Source organism: Sceloporus occidentalis, unplaced genomic scaffold, assembly GCF_023333645.1.
Source record: "Sceloporus occidentalis isolate IW3139 unplaced genomic scaffold, rSceOcc1.0.p SCAF_7, whole genome shotgun sequence".
Taxonomy (NCBI): Eukaryota; Metazoa; Chordata; class Lepidosauria; order Squamata; family Phrynosomatidae; genus Sceloporus; species Sceloporus occidentalis.
Genome location: NW_028316987.1, coordinates 74,123,378 through 74,140,565, shown reverse-complemented (window position 1 = coordinate 74,140,565; position 17,188 = coordinate 74,123,378). Strand labels below are relative to the sequence as shown.

The window sequence follows — 17,188 nt, the reverse complement described above, 5'->3', positions numbered from 1 at the left end:
CATTTTTTATAAGGGACACCATTTTACTATGTCATTATATTTAATGGGACTTGAGCATCCACAGATTTTGTTATCCATGGGAGATCTTGAAAACAAACGCTAGCGTATAACAAGGGTCCACTGTACTTTTTTTGAACATTTTCAAACCGTGGATGCTTGAATCTGTGTATAAAAATTCCATGTATAAGAAGAGCCGACTGTACAATTAAGCTCCATCTTTTTTACGACAGAATGGAATGAGGTAAGAAGAACCTCCTGTCTGAAAATATCCAAATGCAGTCTGCATGGGGTCCAGCTCCCTCAGTCTGCTAATTGAATAGAGGAAACTGAGTCCTGGCACCTCCAGTTACTGATAGTTCATAGTGGGGGGGGGGGTCCCCTTTCTTACTCTTGCATGAGAGTTGAGACTGGGGACGGCTCCTGGAAGCACCAACTAAAAGCACTTAATTTGCTCTCTGTCTTGTGCACAGGGTGTAGAAGGAAGAGGAAATAAGGTTTTGTTGTTGTTGCTAACCGCCCTCAATCTCAATCCGTGAAGACCCTATGGATGAGCTGCTCTCAAATCATGCTCAGAGGCTGGCTGAAAGTGTTCTAACTCCTGCTTTCTTCTCCCCATGCAGGAGAAAAGCTGGGTTTCCAAAGCACTGGGGGTTTCCAATCAAATCTCCACTTGCCACTTGGTTCAGACATTCAGTCTCACAAAGCATGTCCACATTCATTGATGTTGTCTGCCCATGAAGTTGTGCAGGGAGGCATGCTAGGTGCTCATGTCACCTTTCCTCACAGCAGTTTTGCACTCTTGCACTAATGCATCCTTTACATATATCAGTAGTTGAGTTTTGTGACCAATACAGTTCTGAAATTACTCAGCTTGACTAGTGTTATATTAGTTAATTATCTAGTTCATTCTAAAACAAAACATTTTCAAAATGAAAATATTTTAGCAGAAAACTTTAGTAATACAGTACTTAACACTATGGAAAGTCCTCCATGCTACATCATTGATAAAGAGCACAACTAGCAAAAATGTAATGACTATATGGCAATGTGCTAAGTCTAAAAAGCCAATCCACTCCCAAGCCAAGGAAACAAATAAAATGGCATTTAATGTGAATTTAGAGCATCCAGTACCTTTTTTCTCCTATGGAGTTTTTGAGTTATTTTCTGCATATCTACTGTTTTAGTTCTACTTAACAACGGAAAACAAATAACTTTAAGCAATTGTAAATTTGGTATTGTGAGCCAAAAATTTGCAAGTATTCACTTACCAACACTGAATCAACCTTCTTCCCTAAACTATCTAAAATCAAAGTATAAGAAGAATAAGTCAACAGGGATGCAATTAGTGTTTAGTGCTTTATTTTATTTTTTACAAATGTAATGAAAGATTACAATTTTCCATATGCATGACAATGGCATCCTGCAATTTAAAGTACAGAAAGGCTGCTAGTAACATCAAAAGATCACCCAACAACAATCTGACTTTCTTCAACAGAGAAGTGAAATGGGTACATGAATGAAGAATAAGATATGACACCAACTAATATGTTTGGGAACTTATATGCTACTTACAATAGTGAGGAAAAAAACATTGACTATTGCTTTTTGACAATAACTAGAATTAAATTAACTGCATGCAAGAAACACTGCACTAAGCCAATTTTTCCAGAGTGAAACAAGAAGGAAACTGGAGAAATGAAATGTAGAAAAATAAAAAAGAGAGCTCTCCACTAGATCCTGTTATCTGCATAAACATGCATATAGTTTTAATATAACTCTTTCCCGCATTGCAAAAACCAAACGTCTTCATATACCTAATGATTACTGATGAAACATTCAGAAGATGCTAATATGATAAAGCAGATGTGTTACATAACAGATCCACTTACTTTTTTCTCCTTCTCATGGTGTTTATCCTGAGAGTGAGAGGAAGAATCACTTAAACTTTGATCATATGACCTATTAGATCCCCGTTTGCTCTTTTTCTAAAAAGACAAAATATATATTCATGAAACGAATATAGATAAAAGCCATCTAAACTAAGTCTGACAACTACCTCCTCACTCAAAACATAAATTTATAAACTGATCCAAGAGCTAAATCATGCATAATCTCAGCAGAATTGATGGGAGTATGAAAAAATCTGCTGACACTATTTTTAATAGTAAATTGGATTAAGTCATAATTTTATGTTTTAAAGCATGATTTTGCTAAATCTAAATACCTGTCCAGCTTGTATGTTTGGAGTGGCCAGTTTATGGCTAAATAAGGCAGTTTTTTAAAAAAAATTATTTCTACTTGCTTGCTCTTTGGAGATGATAGGTTAGCTAGCTAAAGAGTAAAGAAGATCAAAATCAATAGCAAAATCACCAAGGAGGGCATTTCTACATACCCATACCTTAAAATACAAGTTGTAATATAAACTTTGCACCAAAGCACCAACATTCCAGAAGACTAACCATACATTAGACATTTTTCTCATTTAATTCATTTTCTCTCTCAGTGCATTTCTTATGCACTTATTTGCATAGCACTTAAAAATAATAAATGCTTTAACAACTGTGGAATCAAAAAGCCTCAATACAACAGGGATGCATGGTTTGCTTATTCTTTTACAGTGTTACAAAAAGTAGTGCAAATTCCATTCTTTCTGTGCAGTAAAAACAGTAAACTCCTCATACAGTAAAGCCTTTCTACTAACTGGAGAAGAGCAAGGATTTTTAGAACACTGTGGAACCAATACTGGTTGGCATTAGTTGTGACGTGATGGGGGAAATATTCTCTTCTTGCTTCTAGAAGCTTAGGCCCTTTAAAAGACTACTTATTGTTTTCTTCCAACATCCCTTTAGTGAGATTGTTTTTTTATATATATATATTTTTATATATATATATATATATATATATATATATATATATATTAGAAATGTCATGATTCTATGGCACTTCCAACCTATGCAGATATTTTGAACACAACTTTATTTATTAAAATATTTATATCCCACTCTTTACTTCAAGATCTCAGTGTACAATATAATCAACTCGGGGGGGGGGGGGGGTAAAGAAAAAAGTTTTAAAAGATTAAAAATGTATTAAATACTTCTCAATTTAAAATGGAAAATTTAAAACCAGTTAAAACAATCTTGCCTAACATAACCACAAAACATGTGCACCTTGGACAAAATCAATTTGGGCCAAAGTCTTTGATAAAAAGCCAGGTTTTAACTAGAAACCAAAAGAATTCCAAAATTGGCACCAATCAGTGCCCTAGGAGAAGGGAATCCCACAACGGGAGTGCTAATGCATAAAAGGCTTTCTTCCATGTCCTCCCACAATGTATTTTCCCTACTGATGGGATAGTGAGGAGGGTCTCACCAATGGATCTCAATTCTCGAGCAGGCACATAGAAAGGAACCCTCCCTCTATATACATGACAAGGATAGGCAGGTGTATTTGTACAACCCAGCATCTGTATGACAGATGTAATAGTAATAATTTGTTTTATTTATATACCGCTACTCCAAAGATCATAGCGGTGAACAGCAAGTAAGCTAATTAGCAAGTAAGCTAATTTGCACCCAACAGTGTGGGTACTCATTTTAGCGACCTCGGAAGGATGCAAGCCTGAGTCGAGCTTGGGCCCTTTTGCTGGTCTTGAACTCGCAACCTTGTGGTTTCGAGTGAATGGCTGCAGTACAGGCATTTAACCAGCGCCACCAGGGCTCCAGATGTAATTAGATATCACATTTTTATAGGCAGCTGTACACATAAAAGTCCAACACAGAGAAGTCCCATGCACCATAAAGGACAGCACAGGTATCTTCTACACATTTTCAGTTCTACTTGAATACATTCCTATGCAAACTTGATAACCATCATGCAAAAAGCTGGGTTGGCCTATGAGGGGGAGTGAACTCCAGTCTCTTTACTGGGCACAGTCCTTTAAATATGTACATAGAGCTATATACAATATCAAAATCCAAACTGTGAGGTTCATTGCATGATCACAGCCACACAGATTTATAAAATTAGTACTTATTTTATAAAGCTGTTTCTATCAATGTAAGATCCTGTTGTAGTACTGAAGCATAAAGTCAAATAGTTGAAGCCCTGTTCAGTGTTGATAACCTTTTCAAAATAAGCACACGGAGAGGAGAACATGCTAGCCTTGCCCTGCCACCCCCACCCCTATAATTCTGTACATGTGGATAGCAACCTGATAAAATGCCTAATTCAAATAAGTACTGAAAGAAATGTTTTCTTCATAAAAGACAAATAGTTTCATTCTTCTTTTGAGAAGAAAAGGAAGCAAGATACAAGTAATACAAAAATGGAAACATAAAAGGGATTACTTTGCCATCACTGTGAAAAAATTATAGCAATAAAATTCTAAAACTCTATTGAGTGAATAGTCAAAGAGCCACCCTGCTACTTTATTTGTGGGCAAAGAAGGTCCTAACTGTAGCTGTCTAAAGTATTTACAGCCCTCCTGCTGACAGAAAATACTAAAGCAAAAGGAAAGGCAGATAGATTAAAGATGAGGTACTACTAGTAGTAGATCAATATAGGTGAAGATGCAAAGATGCCTATGCACATGGAATGAAGTTCAGGTGAGTGACATAATCTCTCAAGCAAAGTAAAGTAAGAGAGAAGATCCAGGCTAATAGATCAGATCAGAACGGATCACATGAAAGAGACCATGAATCTAGAACAAAACTGAATTCTGGACAAAGGAGGACTAAACAGGGATGAAACTAGGCATCTCATTGTGGATCCATTGCTTGGATCTGTGGTACAACATCTGAGTACCACTTTGTTACTTTCGGAACATAAAACTCATTACATGTACATTTGTCATAAAATAATCATGCTTGATATATTTAAAGTACAGTTTATTCAGAATATAGTAATAGTGAACTTTGTTTTTCCATTTTATTTTTTGTCACAAATGGAGCTGCAAGATCTGGAACTTTAAGGAACACCTCGACTATAAAGAATCTCTCTGCCAATTTTAGGAGCAGGCAAAATGAAAACAAAAGAAGCTATCAACATTAGTAAAACAGAGAAAATATTTTGTCTTCACTGCTTCTCAGTATAGTCAAGCAGACATAACACACTCATTCACATAAAAATAACCAAGGAGAGTAAACCAACCCAGAAATTGTAATATGGCGCTATGCATAGTCCTACCTAAAAGTTTCCTCTTACATGATTTTTAGAAACGATTTTGGGACAGTAAATATGTGAACACCTTGTCTTAAATATTGTATTCATCATTGTAACAAAAATATTCTGTAATCCAGGGTTTTGTTTTTTATTTTCCCAGAAAAATAGCTTGGGGTGAGGAGGAGGAAAAAATTTCTTTCATTTTCCTGTTTGTTTGTTTTTTAAAAAAAACAGCCTCTATCTCCACTCTCAAAAAAGGCAGTATCCAATAAATTATAAAATAAAAGGGAAAACAAATTTACTTATAAAATTACTGCAGGCAAAAATTCCAAGAACATAATATAAAGCATGACTACTACCTCTCTACAGAAGAAAGACTAAAACCTTATTTTATAAATTCATGTTTCATTCATATTTCATGTATGTATAATAGTAACATAATGAAGAATGCAAAATTGAAAAATACAAAATAAAATTTAAAGAACTTTTTTAAAAAAAGAATTTCTAAAACCAATAAACTGTATTTAAATTACTGCAAGTCTGTCATCGAACTAATAAAAGACATCATTTCACTTAATCCTTAAAAGTGCACAAATCTGACATAAAATATAAGCAATGTCCATCTGCTCAGAAGCAATTACCACAGCACAATTATGTGCAGCATATTGAGTGTGAACAAGTGGCTAGAAATTGCAACAGAGTACCATATTTTCTGGTGTATAGGGCAACTTTTTACGCCTGTCTTATGCGCCGGATTCTGACCCCAGAGACAGGCAAATGGTGTAGCCACCTCTCTATCTCTGGGGTCCTTGCTGGTTCCTCTCCCAGCAGGCACTCGCGCCGGCTTGAGGGGGCCTCTCTGGAGGCCTGAGGTGGGTACCGCGGCTGGGTTCTCTCTCGCTGCCATTGTTGCTGCAAAAGGTGGCAGAGAAGCGGCTCCAGAGCTAGTCGGGCTGAGGTAAAGAGTCAGCCCCTTATTCCTCGCCACCGCCACCACCACCACCCAAGATACTCCGTTTCTCCAGTGGCTTCAGAAGTCTGCCATGGAAACCGCTGGAGGAGCTGAGTATTCTGGGTGGTGGCGGTGGCGGCAGCAGCAAGGAATAAGGGGCCGTCTCTTTACCTCGGCCCGACCTGCTCTGGAGCCACTTCTCCGCCACCTTTTGCAGCAATGGCATCAAGAGAGAGCCCAGACACAGTACCCACCTCAGGCCTCAAGAGAGGCCCCCTCAGGCAGGCGCGAGACCCCCTTATAGGAGGGTATTTAATTGTGAGAAAATGTGGAGGAACCAAAATGGGAAAATTAAAAGTTAAAAAGAAACTGAAATACAGTTCGGATGGTAAATCCTTTCTTCAAGTTTGGAAATTAATTTAAACCTTTTCAGCAACAAGCAATGTAAGAGGCATACCGCAGATTATGAAAACATAAATAAATCCAAAAATATATCAACATAATTAAGGCTAAGAATGTTGTAAGGCAAGAATAATTGAAAGTCTTGCTTGAATTGGAAGGACAGGAGACACAGTAAGGTAAAATGCACCCAAATGTAAATAAAGATAGCCACAACTGAATTTTATGACAAAACTATATTATTTGATTACATAAGAACAACTGTAGCAGGAAGAAAGCCAACCATTAGACAATGATAATTAGAAGGGAGAGCTTGCATGCCATAATAGTTTGAGGGCTAGACTATGACTCTGGAGACCAGGGTTCAATTCCCAACTCGGCCCCGAAGCCCACTGGGTGAAAACGTATATTGGAAGCCGCACCTGTATCAGTGGATAGTGAGACTGAGAGAGTTAACTTAACCAAGGTCACCCAGTGGGAAGCTTATATTGCCTCTCTGTGGTCCAAAGGGAGCCAAAAAAAAAAAAACCCTAAGCAAGTGTATTTTGTATCCATATACACTTTAGGGTATTTCATAGGACATGTTCATAATGCAAGGGAATTTTTAAGCCAGAACGGTTATTGTGGGATGCATTCCAGTGGTGGGCAGGAAGGCAAAAGTGTGGGACTGACAAAGCATATGTTAGTTTAAATCTTTTAATGCCAGACATAAGACTAAGGAGAAGCATTTCAATCCACTAGAATGATCTCTCTTCTTTACTTCCTGCCTATTGGAGTGAGTAGGCAGAGCATAACCCAAACTACAGGATGTGGGGCGGTCTTATCTACTGGGAAGATATCAAAGTTGGGAAACTTCCACAGCAGGGTACCATGGGGACATGGGCATGGCTATCTGAGAAACCTCAAATAGGTGGGACCCCAGGATTTGGCCCCAACTAGAAAAAAACTAAATTCTGCATTGTATAAACCTGGAAGATCAAAACTGTCCTTTGCAATACTGTAATATTTATCCCCACATTTTTTTAAATTAAATATTAGTCAGCATTTAGTATAAACAACACTTAGACCAACATGCAATTTTATAAAATGCAGTATTTGAAACAGACAATTCAACCATTCTTACATTTGAATATTTAGTCCCATTTTAAAAAATCCACAAGGCTAAATTTTAGTCAGTGTTTAGTATAAGCAACACCTAATTAATAGCCCAATATCAAGTTTACATGTTGTTACTCAAATGCATTATTTGAAACACTGAATTCAACAAAATCTTACCAGCTTACTGAAATGGTATTTACAGTAACCACAATACTGGACATTATCTGCACCATTACCTTCTTCTTCGCAAAGAAGTCCTGCAAACTGTGCACTACGGAAGAAAAAAAACAGTAGGACAGAGCCAGATACTAAAGAAAGAAAATATAACTACTCAACAATATTTCCAAGTTAGATTACTATTTATGCTGCACAGCAGTGGGAACCGTGCAACCCTTCAGATGATGTTGGACTGCAATCCTTAGACTGTATACCGTATATACTCGACTATAAGTTGACCTCATGTATAAGTCGAGGGCATGTTTTGGGGGCAAAATTATGGATTTTGATATGACCCTTGGATAAGTCAAGGGTAAAACTTAGGTTCATACAATAATAGACCTAAATGATGAAGCAAAGGAAAACAATGCCAAAGAACCTACAAAATTATGGCAGGCATAACGATTTTGGCTCACACTAGAGGCTCGATGGAAGAGAGAATAGAGGGAGATCGGTGCTTCCAGGACAGATTGCACTCTTGCCTTTAACCAGGGGATGGTTCCTTTTTTAATAAGAGTTAAAGAATAGTATTTACATTGACCCGTGGATAAGTCGACCTAAGTTTTTGGGGTCAACTTTTTGACTAAAATTTCTAGACTTATACATGAGTATACACAGTAGTTCATGGTGAAGAATGCTGGGAGTTATAACTCTGCACCATTTGAAGGGCCGCATAATTACCACTCTGAAGTAGCATTCAAACTTCAGCCGAGTATCTAAGTATAATTTTAAAAGCACAACAAATAAATCATCTTAAAGTAAATGAAAGTTACTCAGTGACTAGGATTTTGGAAGAGAAGGAAAACAAACCTTTCTGATAATCTAACAACAAAAAGTGGACATTTTATTGGGTTATGCATTTAAGGGCATACTAAAATGGGTCTACTCAAACAATTAAAACAAGTCTGAATATTTTAAGAGTGCCACAAATTATGAACAGCAAACCCATCAGGTTAATAAAACTAGGTAGGTCAAAACAAACAAAAAAGCAAGATACCCAGCCCTTAATCCTTGGTATTGTTTACTTACCATGTTACATGGAAAGCTTGACGACATCCATGCTTGTTACAAGTCATGCAAGCACCAGTGGCTGCTTTACTTTCTCTGCCTTGTTCATCACATATATAACAAGTCTGTTGGGGAAAATAAGTCAGATTATGTACATTCTCTTAACAAATTCTAATGTGCCAGGTGAGGCAATACACCATCTCAGGGTACACAACTGAGGGAAATAATTTTCTTTCTCTCTCTCTCTCCCCCATCTCTTTCTTTCTCATTCACACACACACACACACCATGCACTGCACCTCACATTGCACCACAATGTCTGCCAGCAATTTTTGGGTATTTTGGGCCAATCTGGGGAGAAAAACAATTCAAAAATTGAGCCAAAAAAGTAAAACATTGGGGGATTCAAGAGACTGCCAAGTTATTTTTTTAATGATTACATTTTTTAATTTTATTGAAAAACGTAAAAACATACAAAACATACAAAACAAACATGTTAAAATACTTCATAATTATACAAAGCTCTAATCACATTTAAATACATTTTGATACACTTTCATATTCCTCTAGTAATCAGTTAATTTTTGTTTTTCGTTCTTCTCTTCATTCTTCTTCTTTCCTCCTCTACTCCTCTTCCTCTTCTCCCTCTCCTTCTTCTATTTCCTATCATATCATCTCTCCTTAACCTTTCTCCCCTATAATCCCCCTTCTCTTCCTTCTTATCCACTTTCTTCATATAACATCCATTCTACTTACTCTTACCCTCTCCTACATACTTTACCCTCCGATAGCTTTAACCATTAATTAATATTTAATTTCTTCCTATTTCTTCATATCCTATAAACATTCATTCTAAAAACATATATAAGACAAACATCTTCATTCGAACTTCCTCGCTTCCAAATATTTTTCTTGAAAAACTATATGACCTCCCTATATATATCCATTTCTTTTTCTTTGTTGTTACACTTCTCTCCTATAATTTTATTATCAAAACAATACAAAATGCAGCCTTAAAGCTGTTCATATGATCTATGTCACTTATTTTTTCTATTATAACCTACATTTACAATCTATGATCAGATTTTCCCTCCAGTGTTATTTACCTTTATGTCTACCTATGAACTGAATAATATAAGTGATCTCCATCAAACTAATTTAAATTATTCTTTATTTTTTCAGGTCTAAAATTGCTCTTTAAAAATTTAATTACCAAGTCCCAGTTTTTATTTTAAAAAATCCAATGTATTGTCTTTTAATAATTGAGTTAATTTACCTGCTTCTATAATATCATATAGTTTCCAGATCCAATCCTCTTTTGTGGGTATCAATTCTTTTTTCCAATTCTGAGCAAAAACAATTCTGGCTATTATGATCAAATAAAATAATATTTTTCCGTATTTTTTTCCAGGTCATCATCCAAAATTCTTAACAAGGTAATCTCCAGTTTCAATTCTATTTTGGTACCTAGCAATGTATTAATTGTTTTATTAATCATATTCCAATATTTTGTTGCCGCTCTACACTTCCACCAACAGTAGAAGAAAGTTCTGGATGATTTCTTACCCTTCCAGCAGTTATTTGTTGTGTTTTTATAAATTCTGGCTATCTTATCCGGAGACATACCATCTATAAAATAATTTGTACGTTTTCTTTTAAACTTTGTGATACAGTGTACTTCAATCATCTATTCAAAATTTCTCCCATTGTTCTAGCATTATAGGTTGTCCAATATCAATAGCCCATTTTATCATAACCTCATTCACTACTTCCTCTTCCGTCTGAAATTCCAGCAATTTTTAACCCAATCATCTTTTTCGTTTTTCCATACAAGATTTCTTCTAATTCTGTCTTACTTTCAGCTATTCTTGATTTCTTATATCTGTTTTAACCCTCTCATAGAATTGTCTATATTGAAACCATCCCAGATTAATCCCTTTACTTTCTAGAGTTTCTTGTTTCACTATTTTAATTTCCCCTGCTTGTTTCTCTTCAGATCCTTATAAATACACCATTTTTCATCCCTATCCACCTCGTTTCTATAGAACGCCTCTTGCAGTGATAGCCACATGGGAATTTTATTCATTATTCTATTCTTATACATTTTCCAAATTTTTAGGAGGGCTTATTAAAGTCCTCATTAGTTTTTTCTTTATCATACACAAGATAAGCATGATGTAAGACAAATTTAATCCCTTCTCCCTCCAATTTTAAAAAAATTTTAATCTTGTAATTTTAGCCATTCTATAATTCATCCTAATCCACATCCTTCAAAAATCAGGTAGTGCTAATCCTCCTCTATTTCTCGCGTCTTGAAGAATTTTAAATCTTACTCAGGGCTTCTTCTCCTGCCAGGTGAATTTTGAAATATCCCTATCCCTATGCCTAATAATATCCCTATTATTGTTAATAATGGGTAACATCTGAAATGGTTATAACATTCTAGGTAATATTGCCATTTTGATTACTGGGATTCTTCTTAAAAGAGAAAGTTTATTGTAAATGCATGTTGTTTTTTCTATGCCTAATAAAGGTTGACTGACTGAAAAGGGAGTGTTTTAAGTTATTCCATTTGATTAAATCTTTTTGAATTTCCTTCCAGATTTTGGTATAGTTATTTTCAAATAATTCTATTCCTTTTTTTGTAACATAAATGCCTAAATATCTATCTTTTTTCTTTACCTCAATCCCTACTATTTCTTGAATCTCATTTTCTTTCTTCAAATTCATATTTTTAGTGATTAAGGCCGATTTTGATTTGTTAATTTTACATCCAGTCAAACTCCAAATTCTTTCATTATTTCCATCAGTAATTCTATATTTTCAATTGAATTTTCCGGATTTACTATCAAGTCTGCAGTATATGCTTTAATCTTTATATATATATATTAATTTTTATTCCTTCTTATCTGTGTTCATCCTTAATTTTCCTAATAAGCATTTCCATTATCATCAAAAATATCACAGGTGACAGGGGACATCCTTCCCTGGTTTCTCTGGCTATTAAGACTGCCTTGGTTTTGTTCCCATTTATCAATATATGTGCCCTCTCATTTTTTAAATTTCTTTAATCCAAATTTGAAATATTTCCCCCTAAATCCATTTTCTTTGTAATTTCCTCTAATGTAATCCAACTGACTGCCAACCTATTGAAAAAATTGCAAAACTGGGACTCAGGGGCTGCATTCAGCCCATAATGCTATAGCTTCCTCATATTTACTCCATGCATACAATTAGGTTTTCTCATCACTGACTGGAATTTATTCATATGACAAAACATGCTATAGTCCAATCAATGAAGCTTATGTTCAATAAAACCTGTTATTATTTAGGCCAAAATCCATTGGTTATCCTCAACTACAAGGGACACGTTGAATCAACAGGAACTTTATCCACGCCAACTTTTCAACAGGATTACAATTGTAGATATTTTATCTATACTAGCTGTTGAAACCCAATATGCAAATTTATGATTACTCTAATTTAAACATCAGACGTTCACTCAAAAGGCATATAACTTGAAGTGGGAATAACCTTATAAAGCATATAACTGGATATTCCTGTTATTTATTAAATATTACAAGTTATTATTTATCACCATTAGAATCCTAACAAATACAGTCGGTCCTTGTTATCAACTGGGGTTTGGTTCCAGGACTCCCCATGGGTAACAGAAGCAGTGGATGATCAAGCCCCATTCAATCCAATGGCATAACAAAATGATGTCTCTTATATAAAATGGAAAATTAAGGTGTGCTATTTGGAATTTATGCTTTTTCTGAATATTTTCAAGCCATGGATGCTTGAATCCATGGATAAAAAATCCGTGGATAAGCAAGGCCAACTGTATTGGGATTTGTGTGAACATTTTAATTAACCTTTTTTTAAAAAAATCCTGATGACAGCCTTCTAAAAAAATCATATCAAGAGTGAGACTAATGTGATTGTTCAGATCTTGATGTACAACAAGTCCTAGAAGTCCTAGACACCAAAGTCAACAGTGATGGACCCTGAGAGTTGCAGTACAACATGATCAGGAGGCTGCATTACATAAACCACCATTATTCCAATCGTAACCATCTTTTATTTGCTCCATGTCTCCAATGTCTTTCTTTTATCATCTGACCCACCTATAACCATCTATGCTTTTTCAGTAAACCCAGGTAATCAATTTTCCAACAATTTTGCTCATGTAAAACTCTGCACTTCAAGCACAACAAAAATTTCCAGGATGGGGTCAATGATGCAATTGCTGGTAGTATTCTTGGGCAAACATGCAATTACAAGTGGCATTTGAAAAATATTACTCTGCTAGTAGCCTAAGGTAAAATTGCAGCCTACAAGAACATAAGAGCCTCAGTGAACTAGACCAGGGGTAGGCAACCTGCGGCCCATGGGCCGGATGCGGCCCGGTGAGGCCTTGGGACCGGCCCCAGCCCGGTCCTGCTGCCGATTGCCACCGGGGCCTTTGGCCTCTCATGCGCAGGGGCAATTGTCTATAGAAGCCTCAGAAACATGCATTTATATTAACATTTTTTTTAAAATCAGCAAATTTTTTCACGTGTCCTCCACTTTTTTTAAAAAAGTGTCCACTATTTGAAAATTTTGTCCTACATTTGTTCCGGTTTATTTATTTATTTAATTTTTTTAAATTATTTAATTATTATTATTTATTTTTTTGCTTTGACCCCCCCAGTTGTCTGAGGGACAGCAAACTGGCCCCCGGCTCAAAAAGGTTGCCTACTCCTGAATTAGACCAAAAGCTGCCTCCTGCTTCCCCCATTGCAAACCAGATGTCTCCATAACAGCAATACAGCTTATGACAAGAGACTGAGAATGTGAAGACACACCCAACTAAAGGTGGTGGCAGGTTTGGGTGTGCAACGCCGGTACCCTGGTGAGATCAAACTCTTCTACCCAAAAAGGCTCTGATGCTGAATGTAAAGTTCAAAAAGGGGGAAGTTTAATTTAAAGAACAAAAATAAAGATTTTTCTCCTCCCCAGCTCTAGATAAAAGATACTTTACAGACTTTCAGCAATCTTCAGGGTGTCATCTTTCTGGGTCTGATCTTGGTTTGATCTCCTCTCTCAATGGAGCTGGTGCAGGGTCTTTCCGCTCCTGAATTCTTTGTCTTGAAGTCGGTAACTAATTTCTGGTAACTGATTTGGCTAACTAATTACTGGTAACTAAATTGGCTAACTAGTTCCTGGTAACTGATTCGGCTAACATGTAAGAAATGCCCTTTCCGGCTGTCTGGGCCTGTTTGCCACCAAAAGACAGCTCTCTGCCTGCTCACAGCAAAGACTGCTCCAAACTAAAAAGCCTCTAGCTAAAGCAGAGCATGCTGAGAAAGGGCAAACCAAACCTGGAAAAATGCAGGGGATCCTACAACTCCTCCCACAACTAATACAATGAACTTTCCTACACTAAAATATTCTATGGCCTGAACCAACATGAAAGAAAATGCAGGGGGAGATTCAAATAGTCCTGGTAGGACATCACAGAGAACAATGTTATACTTTCCACTTTCTCCACATTATGCATACATAATTTTACACAATTTTGCGGGCAGCACTCTGAAGGGGAGGAGGGGCCAGTGAAAGAGGCTCCCTCCTTCAAAAGCCGGCTTGCCGGGTCCCTGAAGGCATGACGCCAACCCCCAAAACACCGGAATTTTTTTTGGGGGGGGATTTTGAGCTTGGCGAGGGGATGGGTGATGGTGCTGCATTAGGCAGAGCTCCTATAGAAGTAGTGTGGGGCAGGGGGAGATATAGCGGTAGGAGAGTGGAGATTTATCAGAAGGGAAGGCGAGATCGATGCATAATACCTATCTCTCTTTCCATCCACTCCTAGCCAAAGAGGCCTGTGGGTCAGTCCAACTGTACCACAAACCCTGTCTCTGCTCCTGTGCAATGCCAGGTCGGTAAGAAGTAAGACCCATATCATTTCTGATCTCATAGAGGATAAGAGCTACGACCTGGCTTGCATTACTGAGACCTGGCTTGGGCCTGAGAGTGAAGAGGTGTGGGCACAGGCCCTCCCAGCCGGGTACTCAGTTAAGGACCAGTGCAGGCTAAGTGGGCGGGGGGGGGGTGTTGCCCTGATCCATAAGAACACCCTTTCCTTGACCAGGAACCACCTCCGTCAGACTGTGTACATCGAGTGTATTTACCTGACCCTGAAGGCTAGGGACAGTTTAGGGATTCTGTTGGTCTACAGGCCACCCCATGCGCTAACAGATTCCCTAGCCAAGCTGTCACAACTGGTCTCGGAGCTAATGTTGGAGTCCCCCAACATGGTTCTGGGGGACCTCAACATTCCCTTTGAGGCCAGTCATGGTCCAACAGGTGCAGCTCGGGAGTTCATGACTACCATGACAGCCATGGGCCTGTCCCAATTGGTCTCGGGGCCCACGCATTCAGCTGGTAATACACTTGATGTCCTTTTCTGTTTGGATATGGATTCTCCGTGGGCGGAGGTTACTAACATCTCCGCCTTGTCATGGACGGACCATTTCCTGGTTGAGGCTAATATCAAGGCTTCTACCCGTATCCCTCCCAGGGGTGGCGGACCTATTAGGATGGTCCACCCTCAAAGGCTGATGGAACCCAAAAGGTTCCAAGAAGCCCTAGAGGGGTATATGGTTGGAACTGACGGCGACTCTGTTGATGCCCTGATTAACATCTGGGATACTGATCTCTCCAGGGCTATACACAGCATCACTCCCAAGCGTCCTTTCCGGCCTGCTTCCAATAAAAAGCCCTGGTATACTGAAGATCTCAGGGAAAGGAAGCGGGCTGTGCAACGACTAGAGCACGACTGGCGAAGACATCATCTCTTAGCCGATAAGGCACTCCTAAAGTCTCATTTGAGAACCTACGGAGTGGCAATAAGTGCAGCGAAGAACTCTTTCTTTGCTGCACGTATTGCGTCCGCGGAGTCGCGTCTGGCAGAGCTGTTCAGGGTAGTGAGGGAGCTCACTCAACTGCCCCCTGCCCTGAACCCTATTTTGGAACCATCCAAGGCCTGCTGTGATGAGTTTAATAACTTCTTCGCGGATAAAATCTCTCGGATAAGAGCTAATCTTGACGCCAGTGTTAGTTCAGATCCCAGAGTAGAGGTATCCAGAGCTTCCGTGGACTTGGTTACACTGGATCAATTTGAGTCTGTTGGTACCGGGGATGTGGACAAGATTCTTTGGAGCGTTAGGAAGACGACTTGTTCTCTTGATCCCTGCCCTTCATGGTTGACAGCTCAAGGGGGAGCGGTTGTTACAGAGATGCTACACCGCATCATTAATTCATCTCTCAGGGAAGGGCAGTTTCCATCTACTTTGAAGACGGCCATTGTAAAACCATTGTTGAAAAAGCCCTCCCTTGACCCCCTAATTCGGAATACTTATCGGCCTGTCTCACTGTTACCATTTTTAGGGAAGGTGATCGAGAGGGCAGTTGCCTTTCAGCTCCGGGGGATCTTGGATGAGGCTGATTTTCTGGACCCATTTCAAACTGCCTTCCGGGCGGGCTATGGAGTTGAGACTGCCATGGTCGCCTTAGTCGATGATCTCAATCTGGGCATGGACAGGGGTAGCGTATCCCTGTTAGTGCTCTTGGACATCTCTGCGGCCTTCGATACCATCGACCATGGTATCCTTCTGGGGCGCCTGGGGGAGTTGGGAATTGGGGGCACTGCTCTGCAGTGGTTCCGTTCCTACCTCTCGGGTAGGTTCCAGATGGTGGAGCTGGGGGACTGTCGCTCCGATAAGAGGGCCCTTACATCTGGTGTCCCTCAGGGAGCGATTTTGTCCCCCATGCTATTCAACATTTACATGAAGCCGCTGGGAGAGATCATCCGGAGACACGGGGCACAGTGTTATCAGTACACTGATGACACACAAATAGTCTTCTCTATGTCGCCGACTGATGCAGTGACTAAGGACGGCATCTCTCCTCTAAATGCCTGCTTGGAGTCAGTAATGGGCTGGATGAGGAAAAACAGACTCAGTTTGAATCCAGAGAAAACAGAAGTACTGGTGATAGGTTCTCCTGGCCCAGGGAAGGAAATTGTTCCACCTGTCCTGAATGGGGTCACGCTCCCTGTGAAGGACTCAGTTTGCAGTCTGGGAGTGCTTCTGGACTCGTCACTCCATCTTACTTCTCAGGTGGATGCGACGGTCAAGAGCACTTGTTATCAGCTTCGGCTGATATGCCAGCTGCGACTCTACCTGGGCCGGGCGGACCTTGAAACCGTGGTACACGCTCTGGTAACCTCTCGTTTGGATTTCTGTAACGCGCTCTACATGGGGCAACCCTTGTACCAAACTCGGAAGCTACAACTGGTGCAAAATATGG

At 38.9% G+C, this 17,188-nt stretch overlaps 1 protein-coding gene across 4 annotated transcripts in view; it reads right to left on the bottom strand.

Moving 5' to 3' along the window:
• The window catches only part of MLLT10 (MLLT10 histone lysine methyltransferase DOT1L cofactor), a 149,182-nt gene that overhangs the window by 95,226 nt on the left and 36,768 nt on the right, over nt 1–17,188 (bottom strand). For 3 of the 4 annotated variants that reach the window (XM_089533341.1, XM_089533339.1, XM_089533342.1), the window contains 3 exons: nt 8,858–8,961; nt 7,790–7,883; nt 1,890–1,985 (listed from right to left, as the gene is read on the bottom strand). In XM_089533341.1, the coding sequence (XP_089389467.1) occupies nt 1,890–1,985; nt 7,790–7,883; nt 8,858–8,961 (294 nt within the window). The remainder of the gene's footprint in view (nt 1–1,889; nt 1,986–7,789; nt 7,884–8,857; nt 8,962–17,188) is intronic. The other variant, XM_089533340.1, reaches the window with a different exon arrangement.